General features: G+C 36.1%; 1 protein-coding gene across 3 annotated transcripts in view; it reads right to left on the bottom strand.

Moving 5' to 3' along the window:
* Positions 1–15,667, bottom strand: part of LOC149550195 (B3 domain-containing protein Os01g0723500-like) — a 72,894-nt gene extending 57,227 nt beyond the window's left edge. For 2 of the 3 annotated variants that reach the window (XR_016354178.1, XR_016354177.1), the window contains exons 1-5: positions 15,515–15,667; positions 15,115–15,312; positions 13,955–14,417; positions 13,580–13,836; positions 11,946–13,331 (exon numbers count right to left, since the gene is read on the bottom strand). Coding sequence is in view for 1 of the 3 variants with exons in the window: in XM_089793296.1 (XP_089649422.1) it covers positions 12,465–13,331; positions 13,580–13,836; positions 13,955–14,417; positions 15,115–15,273 (1,746 nt within the window). In the remaining 2 variants the exon portion in view is untranslated. Of the gene's footprint in view, positions 1–11,788; positions 13,332–13,579; positions 13,837–13,954; positions 14,418–15,114; positions 15,313–15,514 lie in introns of those variants that run through there. The other variant, XM_089793296.1, reaches the window with a different exon arrangement.
* Between the last annotated feature and the right edge of the window lie 1,409 nt (positions 15,668–17,076).

Genomic DNA, 17,076 nt, shown 5'->3' with positions numbered 1-17,076 from the left:
TCATTTAATAGTCAGTTGCATCATCTCTGATTCAATTTACCATGAGAAACAGTGTGCCACCGAAATTTATTTGTAAAGTTTACTCCATGACTGAGCTTAAATTCAATGTTTGGGAACCATTTAGCTTTGACTGGAATCACTATTAAAAGACTTATGCTTTGCTCTACAAGCAACACAGACTGTGTATCAGATTTAAGTCAAATCATTTACTGATTTGCATGTGTTACTTCAAGAGAGTCTCCCTTCACCACAACAGCACATCAACCAAAATTACAAAAATAGCTGAGCCTATGGAAAACTGAAACTAGTGGGAGGAATGTCATTTAATAGTCAGTTGCATCATCTCTGATTCAATTTACTATGAGAAACAGTGTGCCACAGAAATTTATTTGTAAAGTGTACTCCATGACTGAGCTTAAATTCAATGTTTAGGAACCATTTAGCTTTGACTGGAATCACTATTAAAAGACTTATGCTTTGCTCTACAAGCAACACAAACTGTATACAAGATACTAATAATCTTCTCATCTTGTTAAATTTATGGACTTAGTTATACAACGTTGATTTCATGTATCCTTCTCCACAAGCTATACTTTAAAGCCACAAGCTATCCTTTAAAGACCATATCCCAACCAATGTAGCACTTGTGGTGGTAATGGTTGCAGCAAAAGAAAAATTTAACAACAGATGCTTCTAATGTGGATAACCCTTGGCTTGAAGTACAAAATATGCCCAACCATATATCTTTTACATAATAAAATCTATGTATACCTCTAATATTTACATTAGTGAAAGTTAACAAACTCAAAGGCAAGGTAGTCTTACTGTAGCCCAGCCACTGACATAATGAACTATTTTTTCAGGGTTATCCCATGACCATGCATCAAATAATCTGACAGGATCAAAGAAGGCCAATCAGCAACTCTAACACCATCTCACATAGTATACAACATGCATCATATTAAAGGAAATCAGCCTGTTTATTCACTGATGGTAGAGTTGGCAAAGTGAATCTATAATATCCCGAATAAATATTCTACTAATTTTTCTCACAAACAGATTTCAACACCAATAGATAACACATGCAAACCAAATTAGTAAAATAAACCAGCAAATAAATCAATAAATGCTCATTAAAATACCTCCAATGTTATTGCATTATACATCAGCAATACAATAACTAGATATCATAACCCAATCATAAACACAGCAATAATAGTCAGATTGGAAACATATTAGAAGAACCTATAAAACCCAGAGTGAACTCTATCTGGAATCCACTACAGTGATGAACTGGGGCTATGTCCAATCCACCAACAATGGCCTGAAGGTTTGCATCCTCAGGTCTGAAATGGAAGATGTAAACTCTCCTAATGTTTCTCGAAGAGAAGCTCAAGTTCTCCAAAACAAAGCAATAATCCAAGCATAAAGAAATGAGCTTCTCCTCCTCCTTTTAAAAACCCAACCTGTGACTCTTCAACTTCTGTATTCTTGTCCCTACCCCTCATGCCAACTCATCTCTTATTCACTCTCCTTTAATTAAAATTGACTTAATAATTCTGTATTAAGTCCTCAAAGGTCATCTATTGGATTGGCCTATCAATTTTTAATGTCCTAGAAAAAAGGGGACATTACAGTCCTCACCTCTTGAGATTGTTTGCCCTCAAACAACTGCAAGCATGCGACCATGATACCTGGGTCCCATATCAACATCATGAATAACTGACAATCTATTGTGCTACTATGATATGAACTAAGGACTAAGAACTACAAAGGCATTCACCGTCTTCCCATAATAAAAATACATCAAGCATGATAATACCAGGATTCCAAACCATGTTGTCATGACCATCAGATATGATGAGATAGAAATGTATCAAGGAGCTATGTATATCATAGTAGATAGTGACGATTCAACCTAAATTTTTGATGTAAGAAACAAGTTGCTCAATAGCTGAAATTAACACCATGGGCACATCAAATACCATAGTGTCGTCATCAATCTGGAGAACCCCTAAGTACAAAGGTGCTATGAGTAAGGATGAGGCTGAAAAACCATCCCCTATGATCAAAACATAATTCTCACCAATCCTCCACCAAGATCTATTCAATAGCTGATGAATGAAATCCATCCAACTCATATATAGGTTGGAATCAGGAACCATATATGGGCTGATCAAAGGATGAGCGAAAGTAATCAATTCACCACACCAATCCTGTGACCAAGACTCGCTGCTAGGAACTATATTTGGATCCAAAATTCTGAAGTCAAGATCATCCTCTTCATGACAATCAAAAAGAGCTCCCTTATTTATCTCAGAAAGGGAATTATCAGAAGTCCAATCAATATCTGCTTCAAACAAGGGGTTGTCTACAAGCTGAATGTGATTTGAAATTTTGGTACTTGATCTTTTGGGACAACTATCCAAGTCATAAGTCTACTAAATGCTATCAAGTTCATTAATTACTTCTTGGAAAAATGCTTGCCTCTCTTTACTCTCATACTCCCTAGTATGATTTGTGACCCTAACCTGATTTCCTACTTCATGAAGAGCAATCTGCGTATGATCCAATGGCTCATGAGCATACTTAAGCTCCTTGTTGAGCTCCATAATCTCATTCTTTCCTTTACTCAACTGATTAACATATATTCCAACAACCTTAAGAATATAATCCTTGTTGGAAAGCAAACATAAATAATCTAGTTTCATAGATTCAAGGACTGTTTTGACTACCTGCAAACCAACAAGCAAATCTCCTTCCACTCCCTTTTGAGCCTTCCTATGGAGATCCTCAACCATCTTGTGAGTGTTGTCATAAGGTAATAAAAATGCCACAACCATGTCTTCACTAACCTTCAGCTGTTTTTTAAGGCATGCATCTCATTATTGTCATGTCGATACAACTCATCGTGTTGTAGTGTCATCTTGGACTATTCCTCAAAGTTAATATCATGTGTATAAGAAACACATGGTTTATCATACCTCTGAAAAATATAATTACAGGCCTCAATTTCCTTGTTCCTTTTATTTGCATGCAAAGGCAAAAGTGTTGCTATGTTATCATTTTCATGCAAAGGCTCATCATACAAAGACTCCAACATGCTTTACTTCGAGTACAACCAGCCTCATCAACATGTTTGTCAAGGTTAACCTCCAAACCACCAACTCAAAAACTTGTATGTTCCTTATCCACAACTAAAATCATCTTATCTACATTTTTCCCAGTGCTGGTCTGAATTTCTTTAGCCTCCTCTTCATTATTACAATTCCCACAAACATGATTGGGTGTACTAGTATCCATAAATGTCAAGCAAATTTGTTCCTGCCCCATAGGGGTTCCTTTAACTTGTAAACCCACAGAGATCAACTCACTATCCATCATGCGATCTTGAAATCTGTTGATTCTATGCTTAATTACTTCCTCCACGAGCTCGAAGGCTACAGATGAGATCATCAACTTAAATAGGCCTTTGCAATATCTATGTTCCCTCCAAAAAGCTAACAAGGTTGGCTGCAACCTCTTGCAAATTTCAACATCTACATCAAAAATTGAAGATATAATAGTGTGCATGCAAGTCTTTACACTTCCTGAATGGTAGCTCCTAATTTCAAACAAGAAGCATTCTAATAGCTGAAGAATTAAATCATTGCATTCAAGGTCAATCATAATATAAAATAATCTCATCTCTACCATAATATCCAAAATCTGAACCCTCTTGTCAAGAGCAAGGTCTTTGTCATCATATAATCCCTCCAAGTTCTTCATTATCAGTTGCAAAACTTTCTTTGACACCACATCATTGTAGGCTGTTGGAGGAGATGTTATTCGCATAATCTCATTGAGACAAGAGGCAACTGCAAGCCTCACATCTTTTTGTGGATGTTCCATAAACTTGGGTTGGACCAAGGTATTCATTGAAGGCTGTAAAGCCCAATTCGCTAGCCTACAATCTGTCTGCTCTACATTCGTCAAATAAGTTTCTATCTATTTCAATTTGGAGAGAACATCATTTGAGGATTCCATGTGTTCTAGTTGCAACCCAAGTATGTATAGCCAACTCAATTGTTTTTCTTTCTGCAAGTTTCTTAGCTGTTCACCATTAAAGGTGTCATTAAATTCTTAAGAAAACACTTGATTTTTCAGACTTTCCATGATTGCATCAATTACCTGTGCTTTTGCTTGATTAAAGAATGTATTTCCTTCTATAGTGACTATTGGAGCAAGATTTCACTATTGTAAATCACCAAATTGCATGCTACTTATCCTCTAAGTCCTGAGATTACTTCCAATTCAGAAAACAAATCTCTTAGCATTATTGTAGTTGTTCAATTCGTTGGTATGCTCAGTCTGAAAATTAATGACCCCTCCTAGTAGCACCTGTTTCATATAGTACTCGGGCCAAGTTGTTAATTGATGCCATTTTGAAATTGCAAATCTGATGCTGCTAAAGTTCACCCCCATCTCCCAACCCCACTCTTTATTAGTAGCTCTGAATAGAGTCAAATTGGATAGTGATACACAGTTTAGAATTAGCTTAATTAGTTTGTTTCAAATGGAAATCTGTTGCAAGACTGATGTTGCATACTTCAATCTTGAAGACAAATTCTACAAGTTTCTTGTCACCATAGATTTACGGCAACTTAGAATGCAATATTACCAAATAGGAAAGACACCAATATGAATTTGTCCTTTGCTATTTCTCCTTGCTGACTTAAAGAGTATTAATATGTCTAAGCAACTATTGTTCGTGATGTTCTCAGCTCTATGGCTTTGTGTTTTGGGTTTTATACAAGAAGTTTGCAGTCTATATAGTAACAACAAACAGAGAACAACTACTGTGCTGCTTCTATCTAGTTCTAAAAGCTATCAAATTAGTAAGCACTACTTTTGACCTTCCCAACTTAAGATGGAGTATATCTCCAGTCACCAAAGTCTCTGCACAATACAATAATCCTCCACAATCACACAAAATATTCTCTTCACGCGGTTAGCTTCTATCTATAGCACACCCCTATTCGTACTATCTTTTTGAAAAGCACTCATACCATCGTATTTGCACAGTCGTTTTTATGGGGCATTCACAACTCTACTAGCAACCACCCATTTCCTATCCAATATCACTAAAAGTGCATCCAATCTTGGATGGGTGCACTCACAATTAGATGTCAATAATTACTGATATTCAATGTAGTTCTGCTAAGACGTTCAAAATTTTCAAAACTCAAGGTCATTTAGTAACTCCTTAATTCATTCCCTTTGCTGATAATAATAATTTGGCTCCTTACCCATGATATTATAATACATGGACGTACTTTATCGGCAATAATGGTGACCCAAACAATTCTTTGGTTTGTGCACTTTAGTATGACTTAGGCCCGACACCCGTCTACTTGGTTCAAATTGATAATTGAACCTGGTGAGTAACGTCTTTTGCCAGGAACCAACAAATTACCTTGAATGCATATCCAGCTCATGTGTCTGTAATCAATATAATCTTTTGTTGACACTGCCAAGTATTACTTGTGATACAACTCGGTAGCTCAAAATTTCAAATTTTGCTTAGTTTTCCAACTATGAAATGAAACCACTTCATTAGAGCATCTTCTACTTGGAAATATTTAAGTCAGATATTTACTAAACAAATAATAGCTTGCTCGATGGGGCCCAATAGCTTCCTAAGTGAGTATTAAAAACTTTCAATGTTTATATTAATCCCTCGTTCACAAAAACATGAAGTCGTCCAGAATATTAATTATCGTGCTTCTTGGACTTTATATTTGCTTGCACCGTTTAATATAAATCAAAAACCTCCCGAATTTGAAACTATAGTCTTTATTAAAAAATGTTTGCCAGTTGCTACGTCTATCTATACTTGTTTAACCCGATAAAGGGAACCAATAGTTATGGATGTTCTCGTCTCAATCAAATCATACCAACTCATTCTCAGGATTCCAATATTCTTGGAAAAGATGCCATATACTTTACAAGAACCTTCTTGAATAGCAGATTTGGACCTTTAGCACAGCTTGTGTAAATTTCAAATCTTACACCTCAATTCAATCACTTCACAATGTTCCATGACACATTCACTTGTTATGACAATGACTTCTTGTTACTAAGGGACGAAACCTGTGCATGAATCACATCATATTTCTACCATCACTATAATAGTGCGAAGCTTCAAATGGAACAAAGATGTGCGCAGTGGAATACCACTTTTGTTCCAAACAGCAAAAGATAACTTATCACTATAGAATAAACTCCCAATCAGAAGCCACGATTTTTCTACTTTAAGACGTCACGAAGCCTCCTATAGATCATATAGGAATGTGTTGTGAAGTTTTCACATCATCGCCCTCAAATTTTTAGGGACCCCCTTTTTTTATCACCTTGGTAAAAAAAAAAATTTGATATTGTCCCAAAAATTTCTGATCTTAGAAAATTTTACTTCTTGGACACCTCAAGCCCGGAAGGAGAAAGGTTTAGGTTTGTTTTCACACGGTTTTAACTTGATTTTCCAAAACGACTAATTTTATCCATAGGCCGAACAAGTTTCAAAGAACAACACTTGCTAAGATAAAATTGTGAATTTTGTACTTAGATATGTTTTTTTTTGAAAATTTGGATATAATTGTATAAACTTGAGTAATTTTCAAAAAGTGAAATTTTTGTTAGATTTGGGTTTTTTTGAAAAATCTTGAATTTTTTTGATGAAAAAATTAATTTTGTGATGGTGAAATCAAATAGGAAAATCAATTTTAGACTCTAGAGAAATGATTTTATTTTTGTTAAAAAAAATTAAAATAGCATGGCAAAATCAATTTTGGATTAAATTGCAAAAATTGACATTAAATGGATTAAATTTGCCTTGAAGATTTTAAAGTCTTTAAAGAAATCTGTAATTTAAAATTGAAAAAAATCAATTTTGGCTTGCCAAATCCAATTTTTAATGATATATTAATTACTAAATCATTATTAAATGAAAACGTTTAGCATCTCCAAGGCTTTATTAATTTTATTTTTACAATTTTGGTCTAACTGGCAATTTAATAATGCAAATCTCATTATGGCAAAATTAATTTTTGGCTTATTATTTAATTGGGACCAGATTGTGCACTAATTAATGTTTTTTGTTTTTTTCCTCTCCTAGGTACAAATCGGCCAACTAGGTAAGGCAAGTGAATCGGGTATAAGAAAGCTCTCCTTCCCCTTGTCTCCTCATTCTTCCATCTTCCTCTTCCATGCTTGGAGTAGCTCTTCCTCCTTGGACATTTTTTGGCGAAGGGCAGATTTGCATATGGGAGCAGCTCTTCTTCCTTGGCGTTTTTTTATAGGGTAGTTCTTGGCGATTTTTATAAGGTAGATCTGATTTTCCTTACCCTAAATGATTCTTGATTGATGTTTGATTTCCATAGAGAGCTGTGAATCTTGTGGAGCTGGGATTTTTGTGGAGCCAAATTTTGTGGAGCCGAAACATGTGGGAGTCTGATTTTCTCGAGGAGCTGTGATTTTGCATCAGATCTAGACAGTATTATTTGGCAAAGGAAATAGGTGATTAAAGTCTAATTTTTTGGCACATGCATGGGCAATTTCAAGTGGGTAGAATTCTGATTTCTTCAGCTAGGGCATCAATATTCGCAAGGGGCTTGAAATTCTTAGGTTTGATCCGAAATTCAAAAGAAAACCCGGCCATTGGTAAGGGTAAGTTCAATTCATTTAGAGTTGAAAGTGGTCCTTAAGTGAATTTCGCTCTTCTTTTCTTGTTTAGTTTTGCTTCCCTTGGTTCTTCTTGCATTCATCATCCACCACTTCATCATCCCATCATAGGTTGAAGATTGGAGATTGATAAGTGTAGAATCCATGATAGGACATTTGAAGAGGCAAAAATAAGCTAGACCATCCTAAAAATCAAGTTGGGAGATATAAGTGTAGTCCATCCTAAGGTAACGAAGGGGCAAAAATAAGTGGTGGTCCCACCCTTAGGTTGAAGATTGGAGATTGATAAGTGTAGTGATAGGATTTGGCGAGGCAGAAATAAGTGTAGAATCCATCGATAGAAAGAAGGTTGGAGATCGATAAAGGTAATCCATATCACTTAGAACGAAGGGGCAGAAATAAGTGTTTAGGATGGTAGATGTTAGTGCAAGAAAGAACCCTAAGGGAATAGATACTAAGAAAGACAAAGAGGATATGATGCTCAAAACAACTTTCTTCTCGAGAATGAGGCGAAAAAGCGATACCAATGTTGGTACAGTAAATATGATATAGGTAAAGGACAGACTGAAGGAAGGACAATTCCCAATGGAAAAGATCTACAAAAGTAGGATTGGCTACACGAAAGAAAGAGAGGAGTCACCAGATCATCAAGGCTCACCGTGGCAGACTTCAAACCCGAGTATGGCGACCTCATTGTGCTCCTCAACTGAGACATTGGCATCTCACAAGGTATGCAATTCGAGAATTGGATGTATTACTTTATTGATGAAATTGCAAATGAAAAGGGCAAATTTGATTGGGCTAGAATTATAAGTGAAAATCTAGAAGTACAACTTAGGGCAGTGCAAAACTAGAAGCAATTCCACATGGGTCCCTAACCCTTCTATTTGATTGCAAGCCATCAAAGGTTGAAGTGCAAGCTTTGGTGAAGAATGAAACTGGGTGAAGGGTGAATTTGATTGAAGACTGAGATTCAAGAAGCCCTGCAATTTCAAGAAAGAGAAAATTAGTAGAAGAGATTTGAAAATATTTGAGGCTAGAAAAAGCTTGGCTATTCGTGCAAGCTAGCTTGGTTGGATTCGAATGGGAAGGTTGGAAGACTAGGAAGGTTAAGGAAGGCAAGGATAATGGGGGAGGTTAAGTTCGATTTCAAGGTAATGGCCAAGAGCAAGGCTCTCAAGTTGCAAAGAAGTTCACATCCAGGGAAGCCATTGAGGCCAAGGAAAAATTACCCAAAAGTGCATGAAGACCTCGTCCTTTCAGGGTCGAGACATCAAATACAAGCAAGTTCAAGTGGTGATGAGAAAGTTTCTAAGGACAAGCTCAAGCATCCAAGGCTTCACCTTATCTCAAAGATTGAATAAATTTATAAGATAAGGTTGATGAGGTGGCACTTTCATGTGCATGCAATCAAATCATGCCAAGTGTCCTATGTTCTTATTGGTTGACAAATTATTGTAATTTTCTCATTGGCCCACAAAGTTGGTGCCCTCATGTAATTGGTTGAATAATGGTAACCCTAATTAGGGTTTGTAAGATATAATCTTGGCCCTTGATTTTGCCTCTTAATCCCAGTCATTCATTGTAATTTGGAGCCTCTATATAAGGCCATTTTGCTCTCATTTGTGAGGGAGTTATGTTGGAGAATTGTTGCCAAAATACTATAAAAAATGTTCTTTATTCATTGTTGTGGCTTGCATGGTGGATATACATGATCATTTTGGTGTATTGCATGGTTCTTCTCATCTCTCAAATTAAAAGTAGGATTTCATTTCATGTTGCTAGAGTAGAAGTAGATGGCTAATTATATGGTGATATTAGTAGATGTTTGATAGAGATCTATAACTAGGCCACTAGCATCCTAGCGGCTTGTTGGGAAGCCTTGTGTGGTAAACTAGTTCAATTTCCTTTGAATCATTGCATCTATGAGGGTGGAGCCGTCGGTAAACTTTCATTAGATTCGATCCCCGTCCAGTTGCTAATTCTTTCATTCATAGGTGTAGGAGTAGAATAGCAAGTGTTTAAAGAAGAAGGTTGAGAAAGCATAAGTCATTCGAACACTCGCGCCCCATCACCATCTCCATCAACATCATTTGGCACTCATACCGAATCACCATCACCATCTCACAAAAAAAAAAATCCAAGTTATCTTTGAATGAATAATGTAAGCCTGCCTACGTGATTACCAGCAAATCACATTGATATACTGAGTTTGTATCCACAGGTGTAAGGAACATTGGAGTTTTGCTTATGTTTGCATGAGTATTAACTTTTCAAGAGAGGAATTGAGGATTTGATATTCTATATCAAGTGTTTGATTGCTATATGTTATGTAGTGGTACAAAACTGACATCAACAAAATGAAATCCCAATGCTCTATAGAAATATAATCTTCGACTCTTGATTATTTGTGCCCCCTATATTTTACAGTTGACCAATCATCTTCAGAAATCAGGCCAAATAAATTCAACTCTCCACTGGTTAGGAAAGTCCCACTGATATTTTTGAATTTTCAATAGTGTCTATTGAAAACCAAATAACCTTTTCCAAACAGTCACAATAAAATCTTTAATTCTCCTATCCTAACTTAAACAGACATTTATCTCTGACTCGACCTTTAGAAGATACCCATGATAGTAAATTGAAGAAAGATATATGGATGCAATGTTAACCTTTGAACATATATTAAATGTCCAGCTCCAAAGTATTGCCTCTTTTCATAAAATGTTTATGATAAATCCTTATATCAGTTTGTCTTTGTTATGACTTCACGGGCTGGCAGTAAAACCAGCTCTGATACCACTGTAATATCCCAAATGAATATTCTACTAATTTTTCTCACAAAAGGATTTCAATACCAATAGATAACTTGTGCAAACCAAACCAGTAATATAAACCAGCAAATAAATTGATAAATGCTCATTAAAATACCTCCAATGTTATTGTATTATACATCAGCAATACAATAACTAGATATCAAAACCCAATTATAAACACAACAATAACAGTTCGATTGGAAACATATTAGAAGAACCTGTAAAACCAAGTGTGAACAATGTCGAAAATCCACTACAGTGATGAACCCGGTCTATGTCCAATCCAACAACAATAGCCTAAAGGTTTGCATCCTCAGGTCTGAAATGGAAGATGTAAACACTCCCAATGTTTCTCCAAGAGAAACTCGAGTTCCCTAAAACAAAGCAATAATCCAAGCATAAAGAAATGAGCATCTCCTCCTCCTTTTAAAAACCCAACCTGTGATTCTTCAGCTTCTGTATTCTTGTCCCTGTCCCTCATGCCAACTCATCTCTTATTCACTCTCCTTCAATTAAAATTGACTTAATAATTCTCTATTAAGTCTTCAAAGGTCATATATTGGATTGGGCTATCAGTTTTTAATGTCCCAGAAAAAAGGGGATATTACAGAATCCAAGAGATGTATAGAATATTTCATACAATGAACTCATCTCTGCTTAAATACATGTACTGTACATCTGTTTAAAACCAGGATTCCCTTCCCCAATGAGCAGATTTTCAACAACTTGTTTGCCAATAGTTTTAGTCTTTAGAGAATATCCTCCGCTTAAAAATTTAAAATCATAAAATGCCCCTAATAAAGTAAGGCCATGTGATTTTTTATTAAATAAGTAATGCTGCATAACATTCTATTATTAAGAGAAAGCAAGATTACAGAAATAAGTCCTGATGTTCTAGAAATTCTCCAACCATTGGGTAGAATCACATGATATAAATATTGGAGTTGTTTAAAGGTAGAAAAAAGTCCTGATATTCATACAATGAACTCATCTCTGCTTGAGTACATGTACTGTACAATTGTTTAAAACCAGGATTCCCTTTCCCAGTGAGCAGATTTTCAACAACTTGTTTGCTAATAGTCTTAGTCTTTAGAGAATATCCTCTGCTTAAAAATTTAAAATCATAAAATGCCCCTAATAAAGTAAGGTCGTATGTTTTTTTATTAAATAAGAAATTCTGCATAATTTTCTATTATTGAGAGAAAGCAAGATTACAGAAATAAATCCTGATGTTCTAGAAATCCTCCAAGCAATGGGTAGAATCACATGATATAAATATTGAAGTTGTTTAAGGATACAATGCAATGGAGAACTCATTTTTGTTATACATGAACAACCATGAACGTTGCTTCTCAATTTGTTCAAACTAAAGAAGCATTTGAGTTGGTTTAAATTTTGAAAAGCGCTTACCATCCACTTTTTTTGTATCCATTATCTGTGGAATGTATGCTTATGTGCTTCCATTCAAAATGATGCTGTGTGCTTCCTTCAGATAAGCTAAGTTGATTCAGATGCCACCATTCCATTCTGAGTTTGATACAAAGGTTGATCCTGCGATTTAAAAGAGTGTCTCTGGTAATATACAATCCAGCTTACCAGTTGGATTCGTCGAAAGATTGTCAACAGGCTCCTGTGCTAGTATTAGTTGAGGTTCCCGACACAATCTCGTTGATCATGCTTGACTCTGCTTTTAAATTTGCTTCACCATTCATATCAGCAAGCTCAGTTGATTCAGACATCACTGTTCAATCCTGAATTTGATACAAATATTTTTATACTTGTATCAACTTAAAGAGTGTCAGCTTCTCTAGTAATTCTGCTATCCATGTCACTGGTTGGATTCGTCAACAGACCATCAACAGGCTCTTGTGCTTGTATTGTTTCAGGTTCTAGGCTGACAACCTTATTGCTAATGATTGATCCTGCTCTTCAAGTTGCTTCTCCATTCATATCAGCTAGACCTGTGCATGCTTCTGGCGACAATGCAACCACCAAACTCACTACCTCAGGAGATGGACTCACTGATGGAACTAACTCATTCATCAAAGGTCCTTCAAGAATGAATTCTTGATACGGAAGCATGGCACGAGGTGGGGCATGAGCTCCATGAGATGCATAATTGCATTCTTCAGTAATCATTAAGTCTTCTTTATCTCTCACACAATCTAGATGAGAGAATTCTTTTGCTTGCCCCACTGTATCCCTGCCATTTGATTTTTGTTCATCTGCAGATAATGCAGGGTACAATAACTTTGTCTTTTGAAACTCTGGCAAATAACATTTTTCAGAAAATGATGTAGTATCCTTGCAAGCTTCTTTTGTATCTAGATAACCGCCTCCACTGCTAGCCCTCTTGCTTCCTTGCACTTCATTCATTCCTTGCCTTGCATCTGTTCCCTGTTCTGGTCCAAAAGGTTTTTCTGATAAATTGTGTGCAGGATCTTCTCTTGTGAGTTCATTGACTTGTAGTTTCTCACTAGAGTGTAACATCGGCAATGAAATGCTATGATTCACCAGTCCACTTTCCATCGACTGATTGTAAGGAGTACATTTATTGACAACTCTGAAGATATGGACTCGAATTTTGTTTTTGCTATTGTTTTCCAGCTCAAAGACACAGACATCACCTTCCTCTAGATTATTATCACGTGAAAAATATTTCCACCCTCCTCTCAAGACGGGGGTATTACGATTCCCCAGGTATTGTACATGCCATTCCTTGTTGTTAGGACCCACAAGAATTACTTGCAATTTTTCTCTTGGTAATCGGAGGTAACGAAATTTCAATGGCATACTCTGCACACCCAAGCCATCATATAAAGCCTGAAATATTAATTTCTGAAACCCCAGCATCCAGAGAAATTGAAGACTAAGATTACACTAACCAGTTAAAGAAATTATTTTCAACCCAACTGATTGAAAAAACCACAGTAAGATAAACCATTTTCAGAACCCCCTAATAAAGTAAAAATAACATAATACATGAAAATTGAACATCAGCTGAATCAAATTCAAGTCCCGAGAGTAGGGGAGAGAGATCTTACAACCCAAAATGTGTGGTATACATGACTTGGCTTCATCTGTATGAAACAAAACGGTGTATTCAGTGTGAAAGAATGAGCAGCCTCAAGGGCCTGGTTCCTTTCTGCTTCAGTCACAGGACGCCTGCAAGAAATGTAGTATGTTTTGTGAAAAGTCTTTTCTTCAGTCCCATTCTTTGCAGCTTTCACTTCTTTGTGCTTCTTTCCACTTCCTGCAACTAATGACTGGCAAAATCCAGGATTCTCCAGAGAATAACCTGTATCAAAAGCAAAAATATGGAATCCCTAGTTTTAGCAATAGTTTTGTTCTGTACCTTGCATAAAATTTCTATACAATTTGTAGGACTCATAGAAATAGACGAAGCTTTTACTTTCCTGGACAAAAAGAAGAGGATTTTAGTTTTTTCGGTTGATTTTCAGCCACTGCCTCTCTTTTATCATTGTCTTCTTCCTCGTCAGACACCAAACAGATTGGTAGCTTATTGTCCCCGGATTCAACACTGTTGAGACTTGTACCAGCACAAAGAGTATCAGGGCATATCTTCTCTAAATCACAGTTATTCATCTCACCATCGAAAACAGTGACATTTTTCTCACAACCACTTCTTCCGAATATACGAACTTTAAAGTAGGATGTGGAGATATACTTAAATACAAGAAAATCTCCCGACTCTATTGCATTATGATGGACAAATTGCTCCCAACCCTGCCCAAACTCCATTTCGCCACCAATACTACATAATTTAACAACCCAATGCTGGTTGGTTGGGCCTTGCAGAACCACAATGTTCCCTGTCTCAGTCTCGTTTCTAAGCTTTGGAACAAATGAAGGAGGAATACGCTGCAGTAAATTCAATATAATAGCGAATAAGTTTCTCCTGGTGATGGATCCAGTACAGAGATTCCAAGCACCAAAATTATAATCAAACACAATAGGAATTAACAGGCTAGTGGGCTTTTGGAATGAAATAAGCTTTTTGCATCGCCGTTTCAGATTACAAACAAAGATTATCATTCATCACAGTGAGGAAGAACATCATAATGCTAATGTTCTTGCTCTTCCCGGTTAGTGATAGATCACTGAAAGTGTGAAGAAACGTTGGCATAAAACTTACGAAGTTTAGTCCAAAAACAAACTAGATTTATCCTCTTGATCTCTGTCTCTACTAAAAATTACAATTTGGGTTTGTCCTGATATAGGGAGACTAATACTATTTGAATTCAGACAAAACGTAATCATAGATCGTATTTTACCAAATAGATCTATACATAATCAGACAAGAAAATAAAGACTTTCCGAAATTCTGTAGATGATAAATCTAGTACTGTATCTGGAAATAAATGAATTTAAAGAAAACTAAATAATCCTTCCCTGACGATAGGCACAATACAGAAATTGTAAAGGTCGGAATTTAAACATACTAATCAGTCCGATCCAAGAACATTTACCCATTTGAAATACTGCGAACAAATCAAAACAGAGCATTTAGCGTTCTATATGTAGAGAATGAAGATGGGCTTTCGGGTACTGGTATTACCATTTCTTGTGCAAAGTCTCCTAGCATAACTTTGAAGAAGCAGGAAGACCGACGAAAGCTCTCTTTCTCTTCGTCTTTCTGTTTGCCATGAATTATATAGCAATTTTTGGTGCAAATGGCGCAGGGGAGTAAAAAATCAGCAGCTTCTTCATTTCCCATTGCAAATGGAAATGGAATTTATGGTTGATCTCAAGTTTCCTGTTATTTAAAACCTTTCATGATTAAATCATGCAAATGGCAAACAACCCAACTAACAGTAACCTGAATCAGATCAAATTAGGTATAAAGTAGGACGAATGCATCATGGGACAATGAATCAAGTCAAAAAATAAATTAAAAATGACAAGAAGATTTGTCTTGCAAGAACTGCAATGCTTCTGGATGTTTGTATGCACTTTACCATTACAGCAATTGTGGAGATGTTGACGATTAAGAATCCAATGCAATTAAATTCAAAGATAAGCCTCTTTTTGAAGGGTACGTTTCAGCTGGTCTCCTCGTTCCGATAATATAAATTAAACTGCCAAAAATGGAATCCTCGGCAAATACGAACTTTTGGTACACAACAGATTTTTAGTGGAGCAACAGTCACCTGGGTACCACCAGGTATATCATTGTATGACGCCTGTATTTCTAATTTTGAAGCGTAAGCAGTATTTTTTATATTTTACAATTAAAAAATTTATTATGCTGAAGGCTTATCTATTGTGGAAAAAAGAAATTTACTTTCATATCAACGGTTGCAAGACATCAAACAATCTAGATGATAGGGAGTTTCTAGGATTCTATGAAATCTTTTACTTTCTTTGTCAAAGTCTTCTCTTTCATCACAATGTTATTTGGACTATGGTTTTGTAACATCAATATTTAGGGAGAAACATACTTCCGAGACTCAATCCTAGAAGTTCCCAATCAATTTAGATAGGTTCACTTTGTTCTTTAGGCATTTTTTCCCTTTCATCCATAAAAATTGCTCACATTGACTCCAAGACACAGTCGGGGCTGCATTTGTTCCAACTTAGTTTGACTTGAACCCTAAACTCATTGATTGAATAGATTGGCAAAATAGACCTACTAGGACATAGCCCCAATTAGGCCTCTGTTTTTGGTTTTTATGACTTCTCTCAAAAACTTGTCAAAGACCCCTCTAAACTTAAGAATGTTGCAGGTACCCTTTTGGAAGGTCTAAAGGAATTTCTAGGTCTTTAGGCCCCAAGTGTCATACAATGCCATAATCTTATTCAGGCCTATTTTGACTAGGAAAGCCTTGTCACAACTCCTTGTTGTTCAAAACATGGCACAATGGATTAAACTTTGACTGAAATCTTGATCATGGCTTCTCCTAGCCTTTTTCAACCTTCTTTAATTATTGGCTCACTCCATTCAATCCACCCCTACAAGTTATAATGATTGCATTCACAAAGAACCTAACTAGGCACACAATCTACTTGCCTAGGGCTTGATTGCAAAAAGTCACAAACATGACTTTCTAGGAATTTACGACTTGGAACATAATGTACAAGGCCTCTATTTGCATACCCCAGTGGTTGTTAGATTTCCACAGTGGATGCTCAAGATAGAGGCATATTTCACATCAAACCCTAAGCTTGTCAGAGACTAGCAGCTTAGAATCTGATTTGACATACCAAAACTTCTAAACTGTGCAAACCATTGTACACAAAGGAAGAAGTCAACACACTTTAACTAACTACCATGAGAAAAAACAAGATTCAATACATAACAACCAAGTTGCTCGTGTTACAGAACTATTGTATAGGTTTTGCCAAAAGTTATCATTGTGAATTGTATTGCAAATTTTGATAAATGACCTCCTACCGTTCTACAATTGATCTAGGAGCCTTAAAAATGCTTTCTAGTTGTTATGCAACCATTTGGGTACGTCTATAACTAATTTTGGCTCGAGATGTCCAAGTTGACAAAATTGAGTCAAACTACTCTTCA

Source organism: Cupressus sempervirens, chromosome 7, assembly GCF_028749045.1.
Source record: "Cupressus sempervirens isolate cs-2001-9-10 chromosome 7, ASM2874904v1, whole genome shotgun sequence".
Taxonomy (NCBI): Eukaryota; Viridiplantae; Streptophyta; class Pinopsida; order Cupressales; family Cupressaceae; genus Cupressus; species Cupressus sempervirens.
This window is presented reverse-complemented; position numbering and strand designations above follow the sequence as displayed.